The sequence below is a fragment of the Triturus cristatus genome, chromosome 7, assembly GCF_964204655.1.
Source record: "Triturus cristatus chromosome 7, aTriCri1.1, whole genome shotgun sequence".
Taxonomy (NCBI): domain Eukaryota; kingdom Metazoa; phylum Chordata; class Amphibia; order Caudata; family Salamandridae; genus Triturus; species Triturus cristatus.
The window spans coordinates 1,233,028,134-1,233,053,737 of NC_140590.1; the positions used below are offsets into that span (position 1 = coordinate 1,233,028,134).

Below are 25,604 nucleotides of genomic sequence, written 5' to 3' on the forward strand. Positions count from 1 at the left end.
GACCATCAATCCTGTTCTTATCAGCCCACCTCTTGTAGGACCGCTTGGCTGCCTGTAAAGCGCGTTGCACTTTCCGATGCAGCCGTCTGAGGGCGCGGACATGCTCTTTCACCGAAGGATGATCGGACACTTCTGTTGGTATGGCAACCGGGAGCGTCTTGGCGTGGAACCCGAAATTTGCCATAAACGGGGACATCCCCGTCGAACTGTGTAAGGCGTTGTTATATGACAGCTCCGCCAACCAAAGCCAGGATACCCAAGAGCCCTGTGCTTCCGACACATAGCACCTTAGGAACTGTTTCAGAGTTTGATTCAAGCGCTCTGTCTGCCCGTCGGTCTGTGGGTGAAAGCTGGTTGATGTGGCCGACTCCACTTGCAGCGCCTTACACCACGTCTTCCAGAAACTGGCTATAAACTGAGGGCCTCGGTCCGACACGATCACCGATGGTAGTCCGTGGAATCGCACCACATGATTCAACAACAGTTGCGCGGTCTGACCCGCCGTGGGGAGGTTTTTGCATGGGACGAAATGGCCCATTTTGGTCAAACTGTCCACCACCACTAGGATAGCCGCACACCCCTGATCCAGGGGGAGACCGGTGACAAAATCCAAACAGATATTCCTCCAGGGCTGTTTGGGGGTGGGCAGTGGGAGCAATTTCCCTTTCTTTCGGCCTCTCTCTCCTTTGACGCGGGCGCATGTTTCGCATTGCCTGACCCACTTGTGTATGTCTTGGGTCATGTCGTCCCACCAAAAATGCCGCCTCATGGCCTCCACAGTTTTCCTGACTCCAGGATGACCTGCCACGGGCGACACGTGACACCATTGGAACGCCTGGTATTGCAGTTTGGGCTTGGGCAGGAACAGCCTGTTTCTATGAAAGGGGAGCCCCTTCGTCAGGGTTCGCTCTGTGTCTCTCTGAGCCCACTTCTTCCAGTCGCCCACAGAACGGCTGATGCGTACCTCCTCCACAAATTGATCTGCCCTCAACACACAGATGACCTTGGATGGGTTAATGATAGCCACCGGCGCTGGAGTGAGATGGTCCTCCTTCATGGCCTGTCGGGACAGTGCGTCTGCCTTCTTGTTCTCTGAGCCTGGCCTAAAAGTGATGAGGAAGTCATATTCCTCAAAAAAGAGAGTCCACCGCATTTGTCTGGGTGTCAAATGCCTGGCCGTCTTCATGAACTGAAGATTTCTGTGGTCGGAATACACCGTCACTGTATGTTGGGCTCCCCACAAGTAGTGTCGCCACTCCTGGAAGGCCTTTTTTATTGACAGCAGCTCCTTCTCTGCAATGGTATAGTTTACTTCTGCCTTGTCTAGCTTCTTTGAAAGAAAGGCTACCGGGTGCAACCTCCCTGTGACCTTATCACGTTGCGACAATATGGCCCCGATGGCCTCATCCGACGCATCCGCTTCCACTATGAATGGAAGGTCCATCTGCGGGTGTCGGAGGATGGGAGCCGAGGTGAATGCTTTCTTGAGGCGTTCAAAAGCCTGGGTGGCTTCAGAGGTCCACACAAACGGCACTCCCTTGCGAAGCAGGCGAGTAATGGGCACGGCGATCTGGGAGAATTCATGTATGAATCTGCGATAATAGTTCGCGAACCCCAGAAAACTCTGAACATCCCGAACTGTCCCGGGAATGGGCCATTCGCGTATCGCCTTCACCTTTCTCTCCGACATATTCAACCCATTCGGACTTAGAATCACTCCTAGGAACTCCACCGTGTCCACCCCAAACTCGCACTTACTGAGCTTACAGTACAGCTTATTCTCTCTTAGTTTCTCCAAGATCAACCCTACGTGTCTGGTGTGTTCTTCGATCGTGGAGGAATAGATCAAAATGTCATCTATGTAGACGACTACAAAGATGTCCATGTACTCTCGCATGACTTCGTTCAAGAAGAACTGGAATGCCGCCGGGGCATTACAGAGCCCGAACGGCATCACCAGATATTCATAGAGCCCAAAACGGGTCTTGAACGCTGTCTTCCACTCATCCCCTTGTCTGACCCTCACCAAGTGATAGGCCCCTCGTAGGTCTAGTCGAGTGTAGATGACTGCCTTACGCACTTGGTCCAACAGAACGCTGATGAGTGGCAACGGGTACCTATTCCGGATGGTGTTCTTGTTCAGACTCCTGTAATCGCAACATGCTCTCAGCTCGCCATTGGCTTTAGCTATAAAAAACAAGGGAGAGGCTGCAGGGGAGCGGGATGGCCGGATAAATCCCAGTGCCAGGTAGTGGTCTAAGTACTCCCTCAGATGTCGTGTTTCAGGCTCGGACAATGCATATACCCTACACGTGGGGATGACGGCTCCCTCCACCAGGTCAATCCGACAATCGTATGTCCTATGTGGAGGAAGACGTTCCGCCTGTCTCTTATTGAACACGTCTTCGTATCCTGCATACACCACCGGCAACTCCACCTCTTTTTCTGCCGCCGTAGCGACACAAAAGGGGTATGTCAAGGCCAGGGCCAGCGCTTGATGTTTCTGTAGACATCTGTCCACACAACCTGGTGAGAGAAACCGGACCGTCCGGGCTTTCCAATCCACCGTCGGGTTGTGGCAACAGAACCACGGCATTCCTAGAATAACCTCATATTGAGGGGCCTCGATGATATTTAATTCTATGGCCTCTATATGCTGATCGGGCCCATCTCTTAGGGACATCTTCAGGCTTTCGGTATGTAGTGTAATGCGACCAGATTTCAACGGCTCTCCATCTACGGCCAGTACTTCCTCCGGGGAGTCCCTGCGGACTACCCCTATCGATAAAGACCGTACCAACCCCTGATCTATGAAGTTGCCAGTGGCCCCCGAGTCCAACATTACCAGTACCTGATGCACCTGCTGCCCTACTTCTAGCCCGGCCTGTAACACTATGTGGGCTTCAGTGCGGGTGGACCGAGTCGTGGTCAACGACGGTATTCTCCACTCCGTATCCCCCGAGGGTGCCCCCAGGCTCTTCTCCAAACCGCTGCTTTCGTTACTTAAGGTAGACGCCGCTGCCCTCTTTCCTCTGTACAACGGATGGGTGGTTTTGGGTTTCGCCGGACATTCGCGCACGAAATGCCCGCGTTTCCCGCAATACATACAAAGGCCTAGGGTGCGGCGGCTTTCCCTTTCGGTTTTGGACAAAGGGGCTCTCACTGCCCCTACCTCCATCGGTTCGCTGTCAGAGGCCACCGGAGCCGTGTCTCTCCGTGCGGATCTGTAAGTGGACCCTATCCCTCTGTGTCTATCTCCCATCCTTTCCGCCATGCGCCCATCCAGTCGCAATACCAGATTCATCATGGCGGTGCACGTGGTAGGCTGGGGGTCAATCTGGGCCACTAGGTCCTTGAGATCCTCGCTCAATCCCTGGTAGAACAAGGACATCCGCTTGTCTTCGGGCCAGGACGTCTCTGCCACCAACCGGTTAAAGGAGGTGAGGTAGGTAACCAGGTCGCTCTTCCCTTGCCTCAAGGAGAGCAATTCTCTGTCGGTACTGAATGTGGTGGTTCGTCTGTCGAACACCGCTTCAAAAGCCGCTCTGAACGCGTCCCAGTCGGACAGAACCACATCATTGTTTCTGACCAACGGGACCGCCCAAGAGGCCGCGTCTCCTACTAGATAGGATATCGCAAACGCTACCCGTGAGTGATTGGTGGGAAAAGAGGAGGGCTTGCACGAGAAATATAGCATAATCTGAGTCAAGAAGATTTGTATCTTTTGGGGATCTCCGGAGTACCGTTCCGGACTGGCTAAAGGAATGGGCGGTGGCACCGTCACCTGAATCTGCGGGCTTCCCCCTAGGGAGGCATCGAAGGGGTTACGCGTCGATCTATCTATCCTGTCCCTCAGGGCTGCCGTCTCGGCTCGTGATGCCACTAGTTCCTGCTGGACCAAGGCTAGCGCTTGTACTACTTCATCTAAGGTGGCCATGTCGTACACCTCGGACCAGGAGGAGCACGATTCGTCGGTGCGTTATTCTGTTAGGATTGCTGAGCTCCTCAGGGTCCGAGCGACGTAATAGGGGTCCACCTCCCGATATCCCCGGGCTCCAACCAAAAGGTTACAGAGCCCAAAGGCGATCAGGCGAGGGAAAACAGGAAGGGGGGAAGGGAGAGCGGGGAATAGAACCTGAAAGACAAATGGCACAAAAGTTATATCGTAGTTACAACGTCTAGCTACTCTCATATAATTCTCACTAGAAAGGTAGTTACCATGTGTAGTGGGAATCCTTCCCCGCGATCACTGAGATACCTCTCTCAGGACCGCAAAAATCTCACTCCAATACCCAGGCGTATTCAATGTCTGACAGCCACCACACTCAGCTTCAGTCACACCCGCAAAGTCATGAGCCTCAGTCTTTCTTCAGACCCGAGGTGAAGTCATCCACTCCCTAAGCGCTCTTTCTGCTCCGATGTACTGACTGTTGGCTTCCACGGTTACTATACCGCCGCCTGAGTATACCAAATAGATAGCGCTCCTTCACACCCGTGAGGATCAACACGCTACTAGTCTTGCTTCCCCAAAAGTACCACTGCTGCTCGATGGTTAATCCTCACCACCCATACAGCAGGTGGGTAGCAAGGCTTCCCCTACTCCTTAGTCCCCCTGCTCAGCCGAGCAAGGCTTGGTCGGGATACTCCTCCTCCGAACCCGGAGGGGGTCTGTGTGGGGTGAGTAGCACCCTCGAAAATAGTACAAGTCTGGTGCACCTCCTATGGTGCCCTCCCAAGTGATATCCGCTCCTCGCGGACCTACGGTTCTGCACTCTCGCTTCCCCTCTGGGTTACGAGCGCGTGAGTACGGGGAAAGGAGCCAGGGACTCGCTTCCTACCTGCTCCTGAACGAATCACGGCAGACGCTGGATGTTGTCCTTCCGCCGTGCGCGGCTTCCGTCTGCTCGGTGCCTTAAACTCCAGGTGCTCTCTGAGGACAATGCGCAGCTCCGCTCGTCTGCGGCGAACACGGAAGTTTCCTCTGGAAAGTAGAATAACGCACACCTTCGGCTGCGGGGGACGTCGTTATATGGGCGTCCACTTCCGGGTCCTCGAGGCTGCTGGGAAATGTAGTCTAAACGCTAGGTAGGCGCGTCGGCCTACGAATCCTGACAGGGAGACCCACGTTCCAGAGGCCATCTCATGGGCATGCCATTTGTAATAAAAGAGGAACTTTCTAAATATGCACCTTTCACCAGTAACTCAACACTTGCTGCCCATTCTTTTCATATTATTGTGTTGCCTCTGCCTTTATTCATGGACTTGCGCCCAATTATAATTCTGGGGCTAAATTATCACTTTACTTCAGCATTCCCCTCTATCTAAACGCCTACAGCTGGTTCAAAACCAGGCTGCACGCCTGATTGCTCATCAACCCAGGCACCTTCATGTTACTCCTCTTCTGAAGAAACTTCATTGGCTTCTGGTAGTCCACGCTATGCCTTTAAGGTTGGGTGCCTTATTTTTAAGTCACTCAATGGGAGAAGCCCTAAATTTGTGAACAACATGTTTAATAAGCACGTTCCTACACGCAATCTTCGTTCAGCACACAAGATAATTTTGTCCACTCCCTCTTTTAAATTAAAGTGCACTGGTGGTGCCAGGTTTGCCATCTTGGCCCCCATGTTCTGGAACTCCCTTCCCTCTGAAATACGTCTCTGCACCAATCTTCTCAGTTTCAGAAGCCTCCTAAAGACCTGGCTTTTCCGTCAGGCCTTCTAAATGTGCCTCAGGACTTGGGTATCAATCAAAGTAGCGCCATGAAACCTCCCCGGTGTACGTGCGCTTTATAAATTTATTTTAACATAACATAACTCCAATCACAGCAGATATTGTAGGCCATAATATAGCGGTCAACTCTGCACCCTCTGCAGTGTTACCCTGGTAAATTTAAGCAGGTGAAACACAGTGACATTTACCAGGCGAAATATGTGTGGTAAATTCCGTTGCATACAATTTGCTGCAGAACTCACCACTTCGGCATGCAGTTCCCACAGACTACTCAGAGTACAAGGTATTTATAGATTTATAGCATGCTGTAAGTACCGCTGTCTGTGATGAGGCATTTACAAGATCTGGGGGCCTTAATCATTTAACTATAAGGAAGCCAGCACCAATTCTTCAACTTTGCAAAGTAAAGGTGCGAAGATAACATGCATATTCATCTCTGCAGCAGGTGGATTAACCTATTAAGTTATCTTACTGGGATAAAGAGGCGCGGCATGTAGAAAGTTGCATTATTAATGATGGGCCATATGTACGAACATTAGAGTCGCTAAAAGTGGTCACAATTTGAACACCGATTGTTGAAAATTCAATGGTATTTTGCAAACTGACCTTTCTACTAATAGGTCAGATTGTCGTGGGGCCTTCTTGGGCCCACTTTGGTTCTCCGTTTTAGTTTTATATTTTACATGCGTTAGGCTGACATTGTTTTAGCAATGTTATTTTTACATGTTTTTGCTTGCAAGATTTTATTCTGAAAAGATTGTGCACACGAAAGCCTTTCTCGCTATGTAATCTGTACACTCCGTTCAAGGCTAGGAACACAGAACAAGCTGCCCTAGTGCTTGAGTTGCCGGTTTGTAGACAACTTCTACTATCTAGATATGTAATTGCATCAGAGCTGTACCTCTAACATAGTGTGGTTTTTATTATATAAATGGTGCACTGCCCTTTTACGGGCCAGAGGAGCACTCCAGGCACAACTGTCCTGCAACTAATTCTGCGTTCGACATGCCGCTCTGCTGGCGCTGATCTTCCATGCTGCAGAGAAAGATTGCCAATTCCACTTCAGGCCGATTCACTGGCCATGTTATCCAGGTATGGGAGCTCAGGCTAACCTAAGAGTGCAGGCGGGCTAACCTAAGAGTGCAGGCAGGGGTACACACACTATTCTCCTAGGTAGCATACACTAAACAGTAACTGTACTTGTTAATACATGAGCCACAGTCCGAGCAGTTTGGAAATGGCGCCATGGTTGTCACTCTGTGTTTCTGAACCTTGCTGTCCGCAGCTCATTCACTAAGTCCAATCTTTCCTGAGTTTCCAAGTTAGGGTATGTGCTGTAAACAGCTTTATTACATTAAAAATAACGTTAAGCTCATTTCTCTGCTTGTCCATACATTCATGATACAGCTCATGAATATTTGGACAGGCACAATAGTACAACCTCTCAGAGCAAAATTTGTAAAAAAGTAGGGATGTGCGACATTTGCGCAATTTGCTTTAGCGTATTGCGGGAAAATTTGTAATAATTACGTGGAAATTACACGCAGTTACGCAAAATATTTATCCGTCAGTCCGTGCGTTATTTAAGCATGAAATGCGTCTTTGTGTCGTTTTTGGCAAAAAAACATTTAAAGAAAGCACTGTGAAAAAAGCAGCTCGGATTCTGTTGTTTACATGCGTTGGTGGTAATTTTTTACTGTAAAAGGAGGACAATTTTACGTATTGGCATAATGGCTTGATTTCAGGAATTTTGCTTAACAAGAATAACATGAAATTCCCACAATTACGCCAGTGCAATTTAAATTACGCAAGTGTGCCAGCACCACTGAAATCTGGATAATCCTGAGACGCATGGAAATGCAGTGACACTGATTAAATATATGTAATGTGTCCCCTGGTACTTTAAGAGGCCTCATTTTACATGATGAAGAAGCACAAAATGTTTTGGTGCATAGACATGCATGGAGGAAAAGGAAACACTCTGTTGAATTCTCACCAAACTTTCACTGTTCTAAAATAGAAAAAACACTGCCTCACCTCGCATCTTTAATTTGAGATGAGTAACTGTGTGTCCCCGGTGCTTCAATTACAGTCCTCCTTTTGAATACAAGTGACTACAGCGAAGCCAATGTTTTTAAGATTCATGTTACAAATTTACATTGTCAAAAACCCTTTTTAACAAAATGCCCTAAGAACAGCTGCATGAGAAAGTATGTTTATATCTAGCCTATCATAATCCACATTAGGTCTGGTTCGACACCACAGCTGTTAGCAATATATTTTGTTGCCATTTTGTAATATACCTATGCACTATATATAAAGTGTACTTTGGCTCAACCCAGAGGCGCAGTAATCTTTCACTTCATACTATTGACTGTTTGGTGTGTCATCCAGCTTTCCAAAAAGTACTGCAGTTTGAGTGCAAGATGGACTATTTTATTGAACAGTCAGTCATCACACTGTTTCTCACTTTAAATTTAATATAACCCCTATTTGCATTCTATACAAAAACTCCTTTTTGGAGAGAAAAAATCCCAGTATTGGCAAAATCAATAGTGCAGGCTTTAATGTGATAAACAGCACATGAACATGAAATGGTGGCCCCCCTGAATATTGAAACAATAATATGGCCAGATTATAGAAAATTAAATATTTTTTTCAGTTCAAGAAAGTTTTATTGATAAGAATAAAGGTGTCAATACATGGTACAGAATAGTAAGCTTATGTCAACATTACAAATCTATTAATATGGAAGTACACGAATCGGACTTATTCATAAAAAGGAAACATGACGGAAATATACAAATGAAATGTGGAAGACAATAAAATATATAAGTATCTGGGAACAATTAGAGGAGTCAGGGAGGTTTAAGGACTTCTTGTTGAGACGGTCGAAGTTGAGAGCAACGTGCTGCACTTGCATCAATAAATATTGTAACAGGAGACCATAAGTCTAAACGTTTAGTAGCCAGTTGTATAGGATATACAAAGGAAGTGTCCAATCTATGATTATGACAAATCGCATACCACCAGGCCCTATAGGAAATTTTTGTGAAGTCTTTCCAATTGGTAGTAATTTGTTGAAAAGCAACTGCTAATAGCAAGTCAATAAGTTTGACATTGAGCACAAAAGTATCCCAGATAGACGAGAGGCTTCCCAAAAAAATATGAATAAAGGAAAGAGAAAACTTAGTGCCAAAAATTAGATTGATTTGGGACCACACTTGTTTCCAAAAAGTATGTAAAAGTGGGCAGGAAAATAGCATGTGAAAGAAGTCAGCATTTGGGGACAAACAAGTCTAACAGACGTCTGACACAGGGGTGAACCGTTTGCTTAAGACATTTGGTATTAGTAAAAGTCTATTATATACAAAGAATAGTGTTTGCGTTGTGTTAGCTGCTCTAGAAGACTTGCAGATCTTGGACCATATTTTCGTCCATAACGACATTGGCCAGGATATCATAAAGTCGCGTTCCCATGCCTCTTCTATTTTAGAATTCTGTCTGGTTTTGTCAGTACTTTGTAAATAGCTGTATATAGTAGAAGCTTTAGGCAACGTTTTTAATAAAGTATAAAGTTGTAATGAAGTACCTGGAGTTTTGAGGGTGTCAGGTACAGCAGACAAATGGGTGTATGTATCCATTACAGCATTTTCAAGCAAAATATATTTATGTATAAATGAGGCAGGCAGATTAAATAAATGGCTTAACGAGGAAAAAGATAAAAATCTAGATTGTGAGAACAATTGATGGATCCATATTAGTCCCTTCTGCCTCCAAGTCTTCCAATAAAAGGGCTTTTTTCGGATGAGCAAATTTTTATTATGCCAGATTGTTGAATTGAGAAAATAGTCTTTGGTGACTGGAATTGAAGGGGAGATTGATTCAAGCAGTTTGGAAGTTAGTTTATTGATAGGGGTAGAGAGGGACTGCGGCTTATGTGAGAAAGAGAGATATTCTGAAAAGGAGAAATGAGACAAAAAAAGGTACTCAGTTGAGGTCCATAGAGGATATTCTTCTGTGGAGTCAAGCAACCAAAGAGAAGCTTGACGTAAAAGAAATGCTTTTTGATATGTTTGAAAGTCAGGGAAATTAACTCCCCCTTCCGTCTTAGGACGGATTAGTTTTGATATGGACATTCGGGATTTCTCTTTATTCCACAAGAAGGAGGAAAGGATAGAATTAACTTTCCTAAATAATGTGGCAGGTATATGGACTGGTATGTTAGAGATAGTATACAGAACTATGGGTGACAGCATCATTTATATAGTGTCTAAGCGGCCCCATCAAGATAAATAAAGGGGGTGCCATTTAGTAGTTAGATCAGAAATCTTTTGAATACATATATTCATACATAACGTTACCGTATCCGAGATTGAGGGAGTGATATGTAATCCTAAATACTTAATATGTTTGGGGCTCCATATAAAATTAGATGTGTGAATGTCCGATTTAAAAGTGTATTTGGTCAAATCTCACATTTATCAATGTTTAGTTTATATCCAGAAATAAGGGAATATGACCTTATTTCTGCTAAGAAGGCAGGTATTGAGTCTTTTGGCTTTGACAATATGAGTAAAATATCATCAGCATAGACAGCAAGTTTAATGTGGGAATGTGGGGTTTGGAAACCATATAGATTAGGATTTTGACGTAATTTGGAAAGAAAAGGTTCTAGAGCTAAATTGAATAAAAAGGGAGAGAGAGGGCATCCTTGACGCACTCCTCTACCCAAATCAAAAAATGGAGAAATCATACCATTGGCACAAACAGCATCACAAGGGTTTGAATATAAAAGAGAGATTAAGGATATAAAATTGAGGCCAAAACCAAACCATCTAAGAGTATGGAACAAATATGCCCATTCAACCCTGTCAAATGCTTTCTCTGCATCCAAAGCAATTGCCGCAAGGGGATGTTTTAGGTGAGAGGATTTGGATAAGACATTAAAGAGAAGCCTGGTATTGTCTGTAATGAATCTCCCCTTGACAAAGCCGGATTGTTCCTTACCCAGAAGGCTTGGCAAAAACGAGTCCAGGCGTATGGCTAACGCTTTGGAATTTTTTTTATAATCAATGTTAACCAGGGATATCAACCTATAATTCTTACAGTATTTAGAGTCTTTGCCCTCTTTAGGAATAAGGCAAATGTGTACTTCTGAAAAGGAGTCAAAGGAGCTATTTGAAGAGCAAAAAGAGTTTATTAAAGAGTGTAATTTGGGCAGTAAGAGTTTAGAGAAATGGGTGTAAAATTCAACAGTAAAACCATCCTGGCCAGGTGTTTTATCCTTCTTAAGGTGCTGCAGAGCTTTTAGGAGTTCTTGCTGTGTTAAATCTGTCTCCAGCGATGACAAATCCGGAGGAGTATGATGAAGCTTTTGGATGGTTGAAAAGAAGTGTGATAAGGAATGATTTGTGGGTTGTGCTTCGGATGTGTACAATAATTTCTAGAAAGTGGAGAATTCATTTAAAATTTCAACATCTTTAAACTTTAAAACAGAGTGTTCATCGTAAATAGAATTAATATTCGATTTGTTTTGTCGGATTTTTAAATAATTAGCCAATATTTTCCCTGCTTTGTTTTTACATCCATAGAATTTTTCACTAGATTTTAACAAATACAATGAGGCATCATCTGTCGATTTTTTATTAAATTGCAGTTTGGCGTTTATAAGAGCTGTTAAACAATCTTTCGAGTGAGAGGAATAATAAGAGTGCTCGAGTTTCTTAATGTCAAGTAGGAGATCATTAGAAAATTTACGTGAAATTCTTCGTTTCTTGGCAACAAAGGTAATGATGAAGTCTCGTGCTGAGGCCTTAAAAGCGTCCCAAATAGTTGAGGCTGGCATAGACTCTGTTTGATTAATCTCAAAATATTCTTCAAAAAAAGTGCTAAAAGAAGCAGTGAACTCTGACTTTAAAAGTAGAGCATTATTAAAACGCCATCTTTTAGGGCCAGCGCTTTTAGGCAGGATATCAAGGCAAATTGAGACAGGGGCGTGATCCGAAAATAAAATGGGACCAATTTCTGCATTGGTGAGGGATTGCGAAATATTATGGGAAACAAATATATAGTCAATTCTCGACTGAGACTGGTGGGTAGGAGAATAAAAAGTATATTCTCTGGATTACATAGACGCCAAGCATCAAGGAGTTTATGCTGAGTAATAGCATGGACAAAAGCTTTATGGGGCTTATTAGGGACAAAAGGAAATCTGGAATTCCTATCAATGAATGGGTCAAAAGTTTGGTTGCAGTCACCAGCTAATATAAAATTATCATCGATGAATTTGGTGACATGTTTGGCCAATGCAGGCCAAAAAGAAGTGTTGCTTCCTGTAGGAGCATAGACATTGATGAGAAAAACTAGAACACCCTTTAGTGACAATTTAACATTCAACCATCTACCCTCAACATCGGATTCTTTCGATAGTAATGTAATTGGGAGTGATTTACGGCATAGGATCATCACTCCATTTCGCTTACCATCTCCCTGAGATAAGAAAACTTCCCCTACCCAACCTTTCTTTAATTTTAGCGACTCAACATCCTTAAGGTGTGTTTCTTGCAAGAATACTATGTCGGCATTCAATTTAGCCAAATGAGTTAGGACCCTTTGTCTCTTAATAGGAGAATTTAAACCTCTAACGTTCCATGAAATTAATTTCAACGACATAAATTGCTAGAGTCGAAATGACCTAAGAACCAGAACCAGAAGTCCAATTCATTAGAGCAGTAGCAGATAGTGCAAAAGGAAAAGAGAAGATTAATTCAAGGAAAAACATAGCAAGAAGAAATAGGAGAGTCGGAAAATCAAGATCAAAGATAAAGATCAACTGTAATACTGGAAACAGGAGTACGTACCAAAGTTAAATGGTAGAAAGATAGAGAAATAAAGGAGTATAGACTTGCAATGAGGGAACATGAACATGGGGGTAGGTGGAACGACATGGGACAGACTTGACGTCCAATGAAGATCAAACCGAACCAGGGGGGGAACACGCCATAACGTAGGCACAACTGCGGAAGCAAAAAAGATACAATAACATTTTTAGTGATAAAATACAGGAGAAATGACAAACATAAAAAAAGTAAACTGAGTAGCATTAACTGGAAATATTAAAAATAACTTTGAACTATCAATAAATTGAGTTAAATATCAGCGAACCCCTTGTTAGCTAAGAAAAAGGTGGCATTTTATGTATGAAGTTAAATGAGAGTCAAGTAACATGTGAGGAGGAAGGTCTTGAAGAGTCCATAAGGTCTGTCTTGTGCGAATTGATGAAGGTTTGCAGATAAACTGGATCTTCATAGAATTTCGTCTTATTGTTGTAAGTGACTTTGAATAAACATGGATGAAAGAGGCCATATCTGGCACCCATGGAGCATCGATCTGGTCTCATATCAAGGAAGGCTTTACGTCGGGCTGCTGTGGCTTTAGAGTAATCCTGGGCAAAGAAGAGTGTGGAACCAGACCAGGAGATCCGTTGGAGAGCCTTAGCGGCTGTAAGAACTTTCAATAAGTCTGTGTACTCTAGAAAATAAAGGATGACCCCTCTTGGTCTCTGTGAGGAAGAGGAATTTGTAGAGACACGTCCCAATCTATGTGCACACTGTATATTCAGTTTGGTATCTTCTGGTAGATGAAGAATCTTGGGAAGAAAAGATTTAAAGAAAGTAATAGAGTCTGTACCTTCAGCCCCTTCCACCAGGCCATAAATACAAATGTTGTTTCTCCTATTGCGATTTTCGAGGTCCTCGATCTGCCTCTGGAGTGTTGAAAATTGGGATTGCAAGAGCGAGACATTTTTGGTAGTATCACTAAAGGAGGAAACATTATGCTCTACTGTTGTGAGTCTAGTGTCTAGCTGTGACCAGTTATCGGAGAGAATTTGCAATTTGGAATTGGTTTCTTCAACAAAGGGTCTAAGTGCCCTTATTTCTTGTAGCAACAACTCCATTGAAACTGGAGAAGTTGGTTTGGGTGGTGAAGGGGGACCCTGTTTCAGTCGTTTCACGTTTGACTTTCCTGGTACTATTCGTTGGGGTTCCATTGTTGTGTTGCTGCTCTCTTTAGCCAGAGACTCAAGATGTTCCAGTTTGGATAGCTCTGAAAATAATTTTGAGTTCTTAATGAAGACGCGTTTTGGCTTTGATGTATTGAAAAAGGATCTCTTTGTTCTGCCCATCAGCTTGTAAGGTACATGAAGTATAGCCCAGTAGAGACCAGTTCAAAACTTAAAAATGGGGAAAGACGTATAATAAACACCTCCAGGTAAGACAATGCATCCACAATAAATGGAAAAAATACAGTCCAAACTAGGCAATAATTGGAGACATGATAAACCTAGGTTTGCTCAAAACTCTATCATGAGAAGGACTGATATGCCACGTATTGCTTGATGTGTTGCTTTTACTTCCGGCCAATGCAAGTACTCTGAGGTCTGATGTACAAGCAATAAACGTAAAAATTGCTAAAAAGAATTCCCAATCAACGGGTGTTTGAAGAAACAAAGAAAGAAAAACAGTTGTGCTTTACTTGGAACTATGCTCCCAGTATGTAGAAAGCATAGCTGATTCACAAAATGGCTGCCGTGAATGCAATTTCCTGGATTTGTGTAGAGATGAGGTAAAATATTGTTAATACTGCCCCGTCATAAGGATTTTCCAGAAGAGAGCATAAAAACAACTTGAAACAGGAGAGCCTTAAGCGATCAAATGTAGCCATTTTCGCCGAGTTTTAAGTAGGAGCAGGCATTCGTGGGCAGATCCATAAAAACAAAATGGCGGCCGCCGCAGCGCGATCGTTCACAAAGCCTTTACCTCTAGGAAACAGCTTAATAAAGATGCAGGAAGTAGCGGAGGAGCTCACGTCTTTGTGAGCGTCATTTCGCATGGCTATTCGGCTGGGCAGCTACACGCTGGATGCGTTGAAAGCGTGTTTCCGCCGCGCCGGTCCGGGAGCCTCACGGGAGCGCCGCCATGTCCGTTGGGCGCCAAGCCACGCCCCCTAGAAAATAAAATATCAACAGGTAAATAGGTTTAGATTTTCTATACCTAGCAACACATATATTTACCTGTGCTGTTCATATATCTTCAGAACGTAGAAGTGGAGTGAGGAATAGTAAATCTATGCTTCCTATATGCATTTACCTTTCTATATTTTGTCCCTGTATATTCTTGTACCACAATGTTGTTGGTGTCGACATACAGTAGTACAACCAATGAAATACATGCAACCATGTGTGAATGAATGTGTTTACATGCAGGCACTAATTAAAACCTGACCTATTGGGTTTGCTAATGCTTCTTTTTAATTAAGCCATATTACACACAAAGACACAATTTTAACTCCTTTGTTGTATATACATTGGCAGTCCAACATGGAGAGTTTGTGTGAAAAACAAGAGAAGGCATATACAGCTGTCCGGCAGCAACACCAGTGAGTATGCAGGTTTAAATAAGAAAGCACATGACTTAGGTAATAGGGCCGTTTGGTCTCAATTGAATGTTCTAACATAAAAAAACCTCAGTTTTCCATTAGAAGTGGCCCATAGATTTAAAAACTTGTGGAAATACCAGGACGCGTATTATGCATCAGGCGCGCTGTTCATATTTGCACCATGGCGCACATTTAGACAGGTGCACTGTGTGCAAACATGAACAGTGCGCCTGATTACAATGAATGCCCTGCCCCAGGGCAGCTGTCAACTCTGGGCTGCCCTGGGGGTAGCGCATTCAGTGAAATATGGGGTGGCTGCTTTAATCAGCCGCTCTGGTTTTCACTTGCAGGCGGCACCCCCTGCACTTTAGAGAAGGGACAGAGACCCCCCCTGCAGACTGGTGCAGTGAGTGACTACACCCGTCTGCAGTGGGACCGTCTTTGTCCCCTCAAGAGGGCTGTTCTCAGGGGCGCACTGGCAGTGCGTGCACTGTCTCTGCCCCTCCAGACAACTTCTTTGCTTTTCCCTCCACATGCATAATACAGCGCGGGCTCGTAAGCAAAGAGATTCCCTCATTTGCATAAGGTCATGTCCCCATGCAAATTACGGCATGCCCTCATTAGATAGCGTTGGCGCGACATGTACGCCAGCGCTATCAGTATTACAGAAGGGGCTGCGCAAGTCTCTGAGGCCCACTTTGTAATACCAAAGGGATTGGGGCTCCACAAAGCGAGGGCACACGCCTGTTGCTCCCCCAGGGCACTTTGTGTAATATGGCCCGAGCAGGTTTTCTCCTCCGATTCACTATGAGGAGGTACTGAGTCTCTCCAATGAAACCTTTAACGAATCCCATTCTAAATACGACTATCATGAGATCAATTAACAGAGAGGTACAGTCGAAGCAGGTTTGTAACAAACTCCTCTGCCAGAAAGGCCAGGTGGGATTATTTTATTTCCTTACTACTGCCTCATCCAATATTTGAGATAAGGGGCCCAGTCACAAAACATTTCTAACTGACACAGTTTTATGGCCTTGGTGGTAAGTAAGGTAGTAATTGGTGTGGACACCTTTTATCACCCTGTCATGTAAGCAGGATTGTATGTATAGGTGGTAGTACGTGACAAGAATATGTGTGCATTTTTGATGTTTTGCATTTTGTTGCAGTTTTGATGTGTGATATTGTTTCTGTGGTGTTATATTGTTGTGCTGTATTACTGCATTGTGTTGTGTTGTAGTGTGGTTGTTGTGTTGTATCCTATGCTGATTGTTTTGTTATGTTGCACCTTTATGTTCATTTTGTGTTGCTTGTTTGCTTTGTGTTATGTTGTTGTGTTGTGTTATGTAAATACGTTTGAGGATGGCAATAAATACTGATATATTTCCAGACAAAATCAGCACTTTCCTTTAAAGTTCCACAGACATACAACCATTTACCACTGTCTATGTTGGTAACATTTTCGTTAATATAGCCCTTGAACTATTTCAGACACCGGTTAGCCCAAAACTGTGTCTTAAATTAGCACTTCCAGTGCTTGCTGTAGGTGATACCCAATTGTATTTTTAGTATTTCCAGAGGTAGTTAACTGTCATCATATATTAGAAAGGTGGTTAACTGTGTCTGGTTAAACAGACTGCAGACCCTAACGTGGCAGCTCCATTTAGGTTCTGATTGATCACTGATTGGTGGATGCACACTTTGGCAACACAGGTTCCCACCAATTAAAAAACAGACACACTTTACTGAACCTTGAGCCTTCTTGTAGATGCATTCGTTTCTTTTGTTGCAGATTTATATAGCGCGAACTCGACCCGAAGGTATTGGCACTGGTTACGTTACACAAGGGCACATTTTTTATTTTTGGTAGGCACGGGAAGATTAAGTGATTTGCCCAGAATCACAGGGTGTGGACGCGACCCAGAGGCTCGAACCTTGGTTTCCCAGCTCCAAAGTCGGCAGCCTAGCCGTCAGACCACATCCTCCCCCCAGTTCTACAAGAAACAATAACTCTCTCTCATGCAAGACTTAAACAGAGGTAAAGATGCTATTGGCAACAAATTAAAATAGGATTCAGCAAGAGAGAAGCGTATACATAGAACAGGATTTCCTGCTTCGCAGCAAAGCCATTGGGAAACAAAGACACAAAAAGAATCAGCATATATTTTTTTTAAATATAGATTGTGTATGAATCAATGTCTTTATAATGATATTTACATATCAAACATGATGAGATTGAACTATTTTAAATGTAGGCCTAAGGTATGTTCATTTACCTCTCCTAATATTGGATTCTTACCAGCAGTGTACACAGCAGCATTCGGAGGAAGACTCTATACCAGAGGTGGACACCCAAGAAGCAGAACAGGTGAGCATAGCACGTGTGTTTACAGAACTTAGAAATAAGACACGTGAGGTATGAAGAGCTATAAAAACAAGTTATTACTATGGTTAGTACTTTTCTTAATATTATTATTACTTTTATTTTTCTCATAGGGAGCATTATTAAAACTGTTCTTCCTTTTAGTTATCCAGCATAATAATAATGATATAAATATTTATATTATTAATACTATTATTGGGGGGGAGGAGCAAGCCGCTGAGGACGATGGCAGTGCCTCTCTAGCTCACCGGCTGTCTGCCCTCTGAAGTGTCAAAAGTACAAGCCGTGGCTGCGGCACACTGGAAACACTGACCACAACCGCTGATGGCACAGCATACCCTTAATAGGCGACTTTGTCAGGTGTGCCGCAGGGGGGTTGCATGTGGCCTGGTAGCAAAGGACAGAAACAAGTACGTGCAGAGCACATGGGCCTCAAAGTGTTGCCTCAAATTGTGGCAATATGGATGCCGTGGCTGGAGACTCTTACCTTTGGCTTACCCTAGCTTTGGACAGTGGTGGTGGCTTATAGCCGTGGTATCAACGAGAGGTCTACCCGGACCAGACCTGGCTGTGACCATAGCTATAGAAAGAAGGCTTATGCTTCGGCACTGATGGGGGAAATATTTGAAAAACTGGATAAAAACATTTCAAGCTATTGCGTCTAGAATTTTCAATTCTATTAGGCCTCGGAGAATAGGACTTTCTTTCTTTTCTGTTTTGTTAAAATAGTTTCTCACAGCAGTCAATCAAGCTAAACTTTAACATAAACTATGTTTCCCTTCATTCCTTGTTATGACCTCACCATACTTACACCAATCCGCATGTCCCCGGTTCTCTAAAATACCTCAGCACCATTTTGAACCCTCTTTCTCTGCCTCTTCAGCTTTAATGCCATAACCAAACCATATGTCTCAACTGGACTCACCAGTTTAAACTGAACAAGGCAACCTCCCGAAGTGAACTGTTTGCAGGTCTATCCAGAGGAAGGTAAGCACAACATGCGGTTAGTCCATCCGCTCTCTTTTATTCCTGCTTCTGGTCATTTCCTAGAAGGAAACAAAGGAATACGTATAATCTCCATACAATTGAATTAAATCACTTGCCATACTCAATGACATGCAGCATCAAGGTGGGTTGAATCTTTCATACAAACAATAATACGCAGCTTGGAACAAGTCTCCGGGTGAAATAATCTTTGCGTCCGAGTCCTTGATAAAATTGAAAATTCTAGGCGCAATAGCTAGAAAATCTTTTATTCTATATCAGGACCAGAGGCTTGAGATTATGTTTCTTCAAAACCTTTCAAGCACCACTGAGGCTACATCTAGAACCAGTTTGTAATAAAGGGACTTAAAGTGGATTCAGTGGACCAATACACAGTTCTCAAGATTTCATGAAGTTGATAGCCTGGAGAAAAAGATTTGGAGGCCATCGCTCCTCTTACAGAGTGAGTTCCCAATCTGTCTATGTCTATACCATCCTCCACCATTAACCATCTAACCCATCTTGCTAGTGTGACAGAAGGGACTCAGTTAAAAGGCTTTTTGAGAGTGATAGGATTTAGATTCAAAATCTTTATTTGGATACAAGAATATATCCATAAAAGTACAGTCAAATAACGGCATATTACAATGAGAACAATCCGATAACAAAGGGAACACAAATAAATAGAAAAACAGCTTTAAAAACGTTTCCAATTTAAACAGGTCCTCCAATAATACAATACACAATAAAAAGATACAGATGCAAGACAAAATTCATCAAGAAGTTTGTTTATCAAAGTTAAAATACAATTAAAAAGCCAAAGTAAAAGTGAACAGATTTCAAGGAGTACACATTGAGTTACGAGTACCCACTGCAACTTTCAAAAAGGATCCGACCCGAAAGGTTAGCTCTTCATCTTCCAAGGCAATAACCTTCCCATAGGCTGCCTTGTAATCAATTGTAGGTATAGTCTTAAAATATGGTATCAAAAACCTTTTGGTGTATTTTAAATAGTAACTACAAAAGAATAAAAAATGCTGCATAGATTGTTTGTATCTGCTATTACAGGGGCATGGCAAATAATCAAGGTTAGAGTTGTACCCCACAGGAAAGCAAAGCAAAACTTTCAGTGTATCGATCCTCAGCCGAAAAAGCAAACCCCTTTCCCAACGACCAATGGGTTTTAAGAGATAGCTAGATGGAGCATGGGAAATGTTCTCAATATGCATATATCTCACCACAAAGGTTTTTTGAATCTCTTTGTCATATCTAGCTTTTCTGAATGATACGTATAAAGCCTGCTGGAGGGTTTTCTTACTTATACTATCGAAATCAGTGGGGTTTAAAAATAAATACTCATAATTCACGCTAGTTAAGCTTTTGCGAACAGCGGCTAGCCAGGGTATTTCCATACCTCTATCACATTTTAAGCAGTCTGATATAATCTCCCTAGTAAGTTGCGCTGCGGGATTCTTCCAGACTGTGAGCCAAAATAGTGCGGGACGAGCCTTGATATGATCTTCAATGTATGGCAAATTAAGTTCACTATGGCAGGCGTACTGTGAAGAGGAGATAGGACAACCCAGGATTTTATGGCAAAATCTGTTCTTTTCCCCCTGGATGCTACCACGGTTAGTAAAGCCCCAGACTTCTGCACCATAGGTGGCAGTTGGAATGCATTGAAGTTTAAAGATCTTAACGATGGCAGATACAACCTCCGAATTCCTAGGCTGGGGCCAGCCAAGTATTATATTAGTGGAATTGGAAAACTTTCTCCTATTGTACGCCACATGGTCAGCCCACAGTCCATTAGAAGCGAATACCAACCCCAAATAGGGGAAAGTGCGAGTGCTTTGTAAACAGTCTGAGTCTAAAACAATAGACGTATTAAAATACTTCTTCGACCCACACGCCATTAAAAAGGATTTTTTTAAATTGGTTCATAGGTCCAAACTAGCCATAAAATCAACGAAGCTCCTCACCAAAATGCGGCCCATTAGCACCGCATCGCCAGCATACAGTAGGGCGGGGAGTTTGTTGCCATTAATGCTAGGCACATCATGGGTGAGTGTTACCAATGTCTTATTCAGATCCTTAATATAAAGGATAAAAAGAAGAGGGGCCAGGACACAACCCTGCCTGACTCCTCTACCGACCTCGATACCACACCGCCCCTGCTAATACTCACCCGGGCGTACAGGTCTTTATGTAAATAAGCTAAAAAATGTACAAGGGACTCGTCCAAGCCATAATTTAAAAGGATAATTCAAATCTGTGACCTGTTGACAAAGTCGAAGGTCGCGGTAAGAACCATGAAAGCTAAGTATATAGGTGATTTTTTTAGCTATGGTATATTTACCAATAATCAAGTTGAGGTTGAGGCACTGCTCAACATTGCCAATATTGCTTCTAAACCCCAACTTCCTCTGCCCACACCCTAATCTTATTATACAGGACCCTCCCCAAGATTTTCAGCGTGTTGTCGATCAGGGAGATCGGCCTATAACAGCTTGGGTTGGAACGATCACCCTTTTTAAAAATCGACACAATAATACTGGTGGACCATGTGTTAGGTATAGTGGAAACAGTTAAATTATTAAAAACGTTCAGTAATAAGGGCGCCCAAAAATCTGGTTGATTTTTAATAAGGTCGATGGGCAAACCGTCGGGGCCTGGGGCTTTGCAGCCCAGACTCTGTTCGATAGCCTCCTCTACTTCTGGCAAATTAATCAAGCCCCTAGTGGTGGCTACATACTCATTTGGGGCTATAGTTGAGACTGGTGCTGAATAAACCTTAGAAAAATGCGCTACCCATGTCTCGCTGGTAATATTACAACTGATTGAAAACAGAGGGTGTCCTAAAGACCTCATATCTTTAACGGCCAACCAGAAATCCTTCCCGTTTTTTAGCGTAACTGCGCGGGCGAGATTGTCCCAACGCTCCCTGACTATTTCCTCCTTTCTAATCAAGATAGCTACTTTATAACATTGTCAAAAAGTTTTAATGAGGGTTCTATCTCTAGGTTTTTTAACAAGTGCCCTTCGCAGATCTCTGTTAGCTGCAGAACAATCAGTATTGAACCAAATAAGGCTGGAATGTGTTTCCTTGATAGGCCTAGATAACAAGGTTTTAATGCCCACACATGGCTGCTGCGTAAAGGCAGCGACTACCGCAGAATTATGTTCCTTAGAAGACAGACAGGTATTAATTAATTCCGGATATGTTCTTACCATCTTACCAAATAACACTTAATTATCTATACCACGCCAAACCAATCTAAGGTTATCAGTGGAGAGGGACAGATCCCTTGCACCACACTCTTTGCCATAGGTCGGCCTGGGGGCAAAACTCAAAGTTAGGTTAATGGGGTTATGATCCCCGTGGACAGTAGGAACAACCTCAGCTTTTAACACACATTTTTCTAACGAAGAAGAGATAAAAATAAAATCGATGGTTGAGGCCGAACCCCTGCCTCTGTACATAGGTTCTATATGGTTAGCTCTTTTAGATACTGCAGCAAGTTCCATCACGTCCCAAACATTATCAGTACTTATATGATTTAATAGTTCGCCCCCCTATTACATAATGGTGCCTTGCTGGTAGGGTGAATAGCAGAATAAATTCCTCTAGGTAGCTTAACATTAAAGTCACCTCCTAGACAAATTCCTACAGAGCTAGCGACACATTTAGACTTCTGAAGGAAGGAAATAAATCTAAACAAATTGGTAAAATTCATGTTTGGGACACACTGAAAATCATTGTTATAAAAATTAATGAAACAAACCAAAACCCCCCCACTTATAAATTATTGCCTGGAATTTATCATTTTTGGTGTCAAGGACCCTTGCACTACCACCTGCCGTGATATTAATCCAAATTGAGAGACCTCCTGCCGGTCGACCAGAATTTGGGATAGGGACTACAGTATTAAAACATTCAAACCCCTCCAGGAATAACTCCCATGTGGCCCATGTCTCCTGAAACATTAAAATATCCTGTTTTTGGACTAGCTCCAACCAGTCAGGTAAGTTCAGACCTGCAACATTCCAGCTTAATATTTTCAAACTGGGATCAGCGCCAAGCACAATTGGAGTACCAAGTTCACAAGGTGGGGACACAGTTGGAAAGGCGGCTGACTCAGGTGATACTGATGGTGCTAGTGGGGGAGACAGTCAATCCTGATTATCCAAAACAGACAGTGGCAGGAACCTATTATGTAGAGAGAGGGAAGGGGCGGCAGAGGGAGCATCAGGAAATGTAGCTCTCAAAGAGGGTTTATAAAAATAGCCCAAGGGTAAGGCCCATATGCTAGTAGCAATATTGAAATGGGCCTCCTGTGCCGTTATTATCGATTTAGCCACTGACAGATTACGAAAATGAATGATTATACAATCCCCCTTGATACTCTTTGGGGACTGCCCCACCCAACCAACTCTGTGTACCATAATGATGTTATTGGTGAGTGACACCCTAAACCCTTTGTGTTTGGATAGTAAGTCAACACTTTTGTTGCGTAGTTGATCCCACGTTTTGACTTGATTTACCTTAAGAGGGGTCACACCCGCCAAGATCACAACATAAGGGCAGCCTGCCGGGGGTAAATTTACCACATCCCTACTACCGTTAAAACTTAACATGCATGTAGTATCAGGACCTCCCTCACATAATATGCCACCTCCTGGGATGACACTGGTCTGGGCTATATTAGATGTGCTGGCAGGAGTAATAAGCTGGGGCACGTTTTTAACAAATAAACTTTCTACACCACCATTGTTAGAGGTGCTATTTTCCGCACTACTACGCTCAAGCGCAAATCACTCCTTAACTTTATTACAAACACCACAAGAATCGGTGGATGGAATAGGTTTGGGTACACAGGACAGGGTATTAGGATTAGAATTGTGCACATTGTTAGATGGCACATTTAGGGCTGTCCTCCCAGGTATAACAGGCTAGGTAGAACTGTCCTGGGTGCTTGAGTTCGTACCAAGTGACTCAGGCTGGATCAGTCGTTCCCTCAAAGTAGCAAAGTGACTGTCGAGTAGATTTTTTACACGCTCGAAGACAGTGTCCACAATATGATTAATGGAGACTTCTCCGTAACTGCAACTCTCAAAGGAAAACAGGCCGGTTTCAGTCTGAGTGCTAATAGAACGACAAGGTTCAATAGTTGGAGTGTGCACAGAAGCAACAACAGTCTTGGGGGTTGGAGAAGCATGTATCCATGAACTCAAAGCAGTACGAGATGTACTAGAATGGTTGGGTTGCTTCCTCTTGGCGCTAATAATTTTGGCAGGTTTTATTTTGCGTTTCGCCCCAACGATTGCCTCAGAGGCAGCCGGGGGTTCCAGAGGGATAGAGTTTAGTAAAGGAGCGTCAGTTATAACGCCATTGCTGGACGCATCAAGGGAAGCCTCGGAATTAATGTTAGTGCCATTGGGTGAAGTAGCATTCAAATTGGTACCCATCAAGCTACTGGGAGGAGGGAGTACCCGCATGCCGAGGGAGAGACGCCTCTCGGTCAGTTCAATCTCGTTGGACACAGTACTAACAGCCCTTTCCAGCATGCTATCAATGCTTTTAGTGACAGGCCTTAGTGGCGGATGTATGACGTTACAACGCATACTTTTACAACGCATGCACTTACAACACAATTTTTACAACGCAACATCCACTACAACGCATTCCATTACATCGCATGACACTACAATGCATTTTAAAAAACTACCTTTACAACGCATTCCATTACATCGCATACTACCTTTACAACGCATACCATTACAACGCATAATGTTACATTGCATTTAAGGTAAGTATTGGATAGTATAGGGGTAAAAATTACTATTCTTACTCCAGGGGGTGCAACAGTAGGGTAAGTGTTGGATAGTATAGGGGTAAAAATTACTATTCTTACTCCAGGGGGTGCAACAGTAGGGTAAGTGTTGGATAGTATAGGGGTAGAAATTACTATTCTAACTCCAGGGGGTGCAACAGTAGGGTAAGTGTTGGATAGTATAGGGGTACAAGTTACTATTCTAACTCCAGGGGGTGCAACAGTAGGGTAAGTGTTGGTTAGTATAGGGGTAAAAATTACTATTCTAACTCCAGGGGGTGCAACAGTAGGGTAAGTGTTGGATAGTATAGGGGTAAAAATTACTATTCTAACTCCAGGGGGTGCAACAGTAGGGTAAGTGTTGGATAGTACAGGGGTAAAAATTACTATTCTAACTCCAGGGGGTGCAACAGTAGGGTAAGTGTTGGATAGTATAGGGGTAAAAATTACTATTCTAACTCCAGGGGGTGCAACAGTAGGGTAAGTGTTGGATAGTGTAGGGGTTAAAAATTAATATTCTAACTCCGATGGTATGCATTGTAATGGTATGCGTTGTAATGCCTGCGTTGTAGTGACATGCGATGTAGTGTCTGCGCTGTAATGGTATGCGTTGTAATGGTATGCGTTGTAGTGTCATGCGTTGTAAAGGATGTTCCGTTGTAATGCCTGCGTTGTAAGTGTAGTGCGATGTAATAGTTGCATTGTAAAGGTTGTTTCCCTTAGTGGCGGCTGCCCCCCTCGCTTTCCCATGATTACGTTGCAGCTGTTATACCAATATATGCGCTCTCACCTCAAAAGTTTGCAAAACACCAGCGAAAGAGGGGTGGCCCAGCCCAGTCTCCTCCAGGCTCTGACAGGCGCTGCGGGAGGTGGGCGGGGCTTAAATCGCGCCTCCAGATGCAAATGCAGCATCACAATGGCGTCAGGGCAGCTGGGAGATTGAGTTTAGCCGTTCCCCTCACGGCGTTTTGGCTGCAGGCAGGAGGTAGGAGCCGTTCCCCTCACAGCAGTGATCCCGGTGCTCTCAAGCCTCCAAGCGTCCCGCGCTGCAGGAGGTGGGCGGAGCTTAAATTGCGCCACCAGGTGCGAATGCAGTGTCAAGGTGGCACCAGGACAGCTGGGAGATTGAGTTCAGCCATTCTCCTCATGGTGTTTTGGCTGCAGGCAGGAGGTAGGAGCCGTTCCCCTCACAGCAGCGATCCCGGTGCTCTCAAGCCTCCAAGCGTCCCCAGAGT

The 25,604-nt window shown here is 43.7% G+C and overlaps 1 protein-coding gene across 4 annotated transcripts in view; it reads left to right on the forward strand.

Moving 5' to 3' along the window:
- LOC146811699 (crk-like protein) overlaps nt 1-25,604 on the forward strand; it is a 111,533-nt gene that overhangs the window by 24,898 nt on the left and 61,031 nt on the right. For 2 of the 4 annotated variants that reach the window (XM_085618673.1, XM_085618675.1), the window contains exon 2: nt 17,471-17,536. In XM_085618673.1, the coding sequence (XP_085474799.1) occupies nt 17,471-17,536 (66 nt within the window). The remainder of the gene's footprint in view (nt 1-17,470; nt 17,537-25,604) is intronic. The other 2 variants (XM_085618674.1, XM_085618676.1) reach the window with 1 other exon arrangement.